The sequence below is a fragment of the Cajanus cajan genome, chromosome 3, assembly GCF_000230855.2.
Source record: "Cajanus cajan strain Asha chromosome 3, NIPB_CcT2T_4, whole genome shotgun sequence".
Lineage (NCBI taxonomy): Eukaryota > Viridiplantae > Streptophyta > Magnoliopsida > Fabales > Fabaceae > Cajanus > Cajanus cajan.
The window spans coordinates 7,314,501-7,320,517 of NC_138519.1; the positions used below are offsets into that span (position 1 = coordinate 7,314,501).

Consider the following 6,017-nt stretch of genomic DNA (forward strand, 5'->3'; position numbering starts at 1 on the left):
AAACGATAGTATAATATTTTTGATAACGTGACAATTAATGAGATGAATTTTTTTAATAACGTGGCATTTTTATGACAAAACACTAGACATGGTAATAGGCAGAACAAAGGTAAATTTTGTTTTTAGTTCTCATCTTTGTCCTCGTAAAAGGCCAGCAAGTTCTGATTTGGATAAACTCATAAGAGAATGTTAGTACTTTTTTATAATTTTAATTTAGTTTGAAAATTTTAAAAAATATATTTTAAGTTATTAATTATATATAATTCAAATAATATATAAAATTAATAAATAATGAATAAATTTAAATAAAAAATTTAAGAATTAAATTATATTGGAACGGCCCGTTCTGAAACCAGAACGGGACGTTCTGGTTTTATTTTTGTGTGTTGCATTTTCATCTAGAACGGGCCGTTCCAGATCCAGATACAACACGTGAAGAGTGAATTGGAACGGCCCGTTCTGGTTTCAGAACGGGCCGTTCTGGTTGTGTTTCGAAGCCCCAACCCGTCAGTTTTCCATTTAATTTTAATATTTTTTACTTTATACAGAAAACGTCAACACTGTTGACGTTTTTTGTATATGAACAGTACCAAAACGTCACCCAGTCTGACGCTTTCAGTGCTTACATTTTCGTCCCATGTACAGTGTACTAAAAACGTCAAAGTGCTTGACGCTTTCACATTTTTCTCGCTCCTACGTGTCCAAAATAATTTATTTTGGTAAATAGTTTTTTTATTTATTTATTTTTTAATTTTTTTTTTAATTTTTATTTATTCTGGTCAAAATGCCGAACTTCACTTTTTAATTAATACTCAAACTAACACATAAGATATATTAACTCTTACATTTTTTTAATAGATAATTCTTTGGTAATCTTTATTGTTTATACCCTTTTTTCTTTTAAATTCCTTTCCCTGTTTCAAATTATTCAAAAATGAAATTACTTTATTTTTTAAAAAAAATCAATACATATGACTCCCATCTAATTTGGATATCTACTTGTGCGCAAAGATTACAATGACATAAAAATCAATTTAATTCCTATGTAACAATTTTTTAAATAAAGATATTAAGTACTGAGACATCATTCCTTTAAGTTCAACTACATTTGAACTTTTTTAAGTATGATTTTGTGTTTGAGTAGTAATATATATATATATATATATATATATATATATATATATATATATATATATATATATATATATATATATATATATATTAATAAAGTGTCCTTCATTTGGTGGGAACATCTTCCTAGATTTTATAGTGAGACTTTTTTTTTTTGTAATTGTAATAGTTTTTTTTTGTTTTGTTTAAATTATCTTTATGAATTTTGGTCTAATCCTCCTACATTTAGTTATCTTCTCTTTTTTTTTTAATACTATTAGGTTTACGGCAGATGATTATTAAGTCTAAAAGTGCAAAAAATATTGGGATATTTAATGTCTATATAGTGATGGTTGATATTCCTATCTTTTATTTAAACAAAAACAAATAAAATAAAAAGTTTAAGTTTAATATATGTGAATTCATGATTCAATGTCATTGTGAAAAACTTTTTCAATTAAATTCTCAAATAATTTTTGTGAAATCAATTTATTTGGGTGATTTAAAAATAAAAAAGGTCTAATATGTTAATTGTATTAGCATCAGATGTAGTGATTCTTGGTATGTGAGATTAATCTTTCTGAATAAGGAGAAATCAGAGAGTGATCATGCGTCTATGTGGGTTGTGCCTCTTTGTAAAACAGGGAGAAGAAAAAAATTATGTGAAAATGAGTGGAGCAACCAATTTTGGCGAAGAAGTGTTTGGTACCAATTTTTGTGTATTTTAGTTCTCTCTATTGTTTGATTATATATTGGTGATGAGTTATTTTTATCCCTAGTGGTTCTAGGAGGACTTATGACGTATCCATTAATTATTATTAGTGAAATTTTTATTGGACTACGTCTCGTGCATATTTACCTCAATGTTTTTCCACATTAGTTAAAATTTAGTATCAGTTATTTTTATTATTATATTTTATGCATCTAGCTGAAATTATCTTGTTGCTTCCAGACTATTATTATTTATACAGAAAAAAAAAAAGGAAAATCAGTTTTATTTCTGCTTAATTGTTATTATTTATTAAATTTTCCAACTAATTTTATTTACGTAAATTTAGTTTGAGTTTAATTTTGATATACCGTGGACATAGATAAAAACGGTTAATTAATCAAGAAATTATTTTAGATATTTTTAGATATCTTTCTACAAAATTTTATAGTCTGATGTGTCTGCCAAGTGAACTGACAAGTAAAGATGCATGTTTTTATTTCTCCTGTTTATAATACAAAGAAAACCCTATATGTATAACAGTGAAAGTAAAATGCAAATACCCTATCCAATTATAATTACTAAAAAGCCTTGGAATGGATGGAGACACATTTCATGTAACTACTGTGTTACTCCATCTAAATATATTATAATTAAACATCTAGTAAATTGTATTACACAACCCATTTGTGTGAGCAAATTAAAGTGTGATAATTGTTTTTTATAAATATTCTCATGATATTAGACAATTGAAACAGCTGTATTAAGATGTATTGAGCGGATGAGATCAGAGTCAGGGAAGTTGAGGGGTGGCAGAGAGAAGGGGCTCTGTGTGGAGCTTCCTTTTCTCATCTCTTGCATTGTGAGCAAAGCTGCAACTGTGTTTCTGAATATCCCTTCTCCTGCTACTGTTATTGCTTCTTTTGCTCTCTCGGCTTCTTTCTCTGCTGGGAACACTGCATCGATTATGCTCTCACATTCCCTCACAAGCTTTGAAATTAGATCCGTTGTGAAAAAGGGCTGCTCCAACACTTTCTGAATGAATGGCAAACGCAGAAGCCTCTTTGTTCTCTTGTCGTATTTCTTCAGAATTTTAGCCAACCCTGCAACATTCAATCTTGTCATAACAAATTTTATGCACAACTCCACAGTAACGAGATATTGTCCGTTTTAGACTTAAACTTTTACGATTTTATTTTTGATCATTATCTAAAAGGCCTCTCTTATATTAGAGTATGTGTGCGCTTTATATATTATTATTTTTTCTTATTTTATTGATGTGTATTTGTTTGTATTCCAATACTATGAGTTAATCATTTATACACTGCCGGTATAAAGTTTTTTTACACTGGTAATCAATTATATCTTTTAATTATGTCATGTCACTGATACTGTATTACTAATAGTGACATGACATAATTAAAAGATATAATTGGTTGTTAGTGTAAAAAAATTTTACATCGGCAGTGTATAAGTGATTATCTATATTACTGTACATAGGAAAAACAAAAGGTACCAATGTAATTGATGTTGCTGTAGTTTACTAGGAGAACCATTTCACCATGGAAATCAACTATATCTTTTCTGATTCTTGCCATCTCCTCCCTATAATCCGCTTCTGAAGGTTGACTACCATTGGGTCCCCATAGATCAACTACTCTCTTGATTCTCTGTTGCACTTCCTGCACTAAACATCTAATTATAAAATTTCAAACTCACCATTTATTTTTCACTTTAATGTGTTACTATAAGCTTCATGCTACCATATTATCCGATAGAATCATAAAGAGATCATAAACAATAATAGCGATGCGAAACGTGTAAAAGGAAACAGAAAAATGTTGCGTATAGGTATGTGCACCTACGGCATTTTCTAATGGGCCCAAAAATAAATGCCTCTCAACTGAATTTATTGAATAATTGAAGTGCATTTACTAAAATAAAATTCCCATTTTTCAACATTGATAGGGAAGTTCGATAATTTTAAGGCTCAACCAAACACGGTTGACGCTCTCCACGCGAAACTATGATTTTATTATTTTATATAATATAATTATTAAAATTTAATATTTAGATTTATCCTTTACAAATTTAATATAGAACTTATATTAATACTTCTGTTTAAAAAGTTAAGTTATATGCTTTTTTTTATCATGAAAAATCTGAGTTTTATGTTGACTAGAGATAACTAAAATAAAGTATAAAAATAAGAAAATAATTTTCACCTTTTAAATTAATTTTGAAAGTTCAAACTCACATTTTAAAATGATATTAAATTTTATTATATATTTGTTAAAAAATTATTTATCATATTTATACTCCAAATTCAATAACAAATAAAATTAAGGGACAATTTTTATTTATAAATAAGTTTTTTATTGGTTGAATTTGACTCAAATTCACATTTTAAGATGTTTAACTAAATGTGTTCCATTAAATTTGTTTTTTCTTATTTTTGGGTCATCTTGTTTTTAATTATGACTTGCATTTCTTATGCACAATTTTCTTGGGATTAATAAATTGTTGGCTTATAAAAAAAAAACTAAATGTGTTAATTTAAAAAATTAATATATTTATAATTTAAAGAACTAAAATAAAATTTGAATATATTTTGCCCACACCCAATTTTTATTTCATAGATCAAATTCATTCTTTATACTTTTGTTCTAACTTTTTTTTACATTAGTCCCTCATGTAAAAAATAGAAAGTACCTATAAATTTTTAGGTCAACATCTGCCAATGTTATCCCACGTAAAATTCTGTTAAATAATTTTAATTTTCATTCATATAAGTTTGTCGAACTATAGATAATATATTGTTAGTTTTAATTTTCTAAACCACCAAATAAAACTTAATGTTCTTAACTAATGAAGCCTCAAGATTAACAATACAGAATTTCCAAAGCTCTCGCATATAAAACTCATTGCTTTTGATTCAAAATAACCTATTAAACATTTAAACCATTAAGTTGCTTCCTCATGTGGTGGGCCACTCACTTATTAAGCCAATAAAATGAATAATTTGTTTTGTTCTTAATAATAGTATCATGTTTTTATTTACGTTTTCGCAGCTGGCCAGCATTACCACCACTTTGGTCATAATTTCCAGTTGAGGTAATGCAAAACTTTCAATCTTTTACTCCTATTTAACCATTCAAAAGCATATTCGTAAGGAATAAACCACGTGATTATGATGAATAATGGAATGAATAATAAAGTGTGTGATTGTTTAAAATAAAGTGTTGAAAATAAGATGGAAAAGAAAAAGGGCGAATCCCAATGTATGTTTTATTTAATAAGTAATATTTAATTAAGTGCCATTCGGAGATATATATCACAAAACGTTAAAACAAGCATAGTGAGTTAGTGTTCATATATCTGACATATAACTTACACAAAACTGCAGCATTTTCCAAATAATGTTTAAATGTTACTTTCATTATATATTTTACATCTCAAGCTCTTTACAATTATAATTATAATGTTCAAATCATCTCAATATTTTTAAAATATATTAATGTTAAAAAGAAAAACTCTAAAACCTAAACCTATAGTGTGTGGACTTTCCCTACCCTACTGTTGCTTTCATAACTAAAAAATTGAGTGCAAAAGCAAAACTAAAACAAGACATGTATTAGTGGACCCTATTATCCGACAGTTTAAACTTCAAGATCTCTTACTACTCTTGTCTTACTTGCCAATCTTATAGTTCTGTTTTCCAACATAACTTTTTTTTATATTTAAAGTCACTTAAATTTAATTTCTCTAACCAACTACATCTAAATAATAATTTTACTAAAAAAAATAAAAATAAAATGATCTATATAGTTTGTAAATTGAGAGAGCATGCATATAGAAGAAATAAGAAAAATGAAATGAATGTGTGATGAGGAAGGACATTACCATATGGCGAATGATGAAGTCCTCCTCTTGCTCCATGAAGAAGGCATTGAACTTGTCAATTTCATGGTTCAACAAGTACATGAAATCAGCCTCGTTCTTGCCATATTCCAACGTTGGTGTCGCGGCGGAAATGAGTCTCACAAGCTTCTTCAACTCCTTGTAGGACAAGTACTTGTCCCTCCACTCGGGCAAAGACTCCTGAATCTGTTGCTTCAGTCTCTTCCCAAACTTCATCACCAATTGATGATTTGAAACCAAAGAGCAAAATTGTGATGATGATGATGAAGAAGGTAGG

The 6,017-nt window shown here is 28.1% G+C and overlaps 1 protein-coding gene across 1 annotated transcript; it reads right to left on the reverse strand.

Annotated features, from left to right (window-relative positions):
• Positions 1-2,410: 2,410 nt before the first annotated feature.
• SPX3 (SPX domain protein 3) lies at positions 2,411-6,017 on the reverse strand. The gene is made up of 3 exons (XM_020384147.3): positions 5,723-6,017; positions 3,336-3,501; positions 2,411-2,922 (listed from the first exon to the last, which is right to left on the reverse strand). Exons 1-3 carry the CDS (start codon positions 5,954-5,956, stop codon positions 2,561-2,563), a joined length of 762 nt encoding a protein of 253 aa, XP_020239736.1. The 5' UTR covers positions 5,957-6,017; the 3' UTR covers positions 2,411-2,560.

What these genes read in the sequence shown, in the direction of transcription:
- SPX3 (XM_020384147.3), bottom strand. Translation starts at nt 5,956, where the DNA reads ATGAAGTTTGGGAAGAGACTGAAGCAACAGATTCAGGAGTCTTTGCCC. An exon ending in ACTTCATCATTCGCCATATG is followed by an intron (nt 3,502 to 5,722) that starts GTAATGTCCTTC and finishes TGTTTAGTGCAG; the next exon opens with GAAGTGCAACAGAGAATCAA. An exon ending in CAGCAACATCAATTACATTG is followed by an intron (nt 2,923 to 3,335) that starts GTACCTTTTGTT and finishes TGAATGTTGCAG; the next exon opens with GGTTGGCTAAAATTCTGAAG.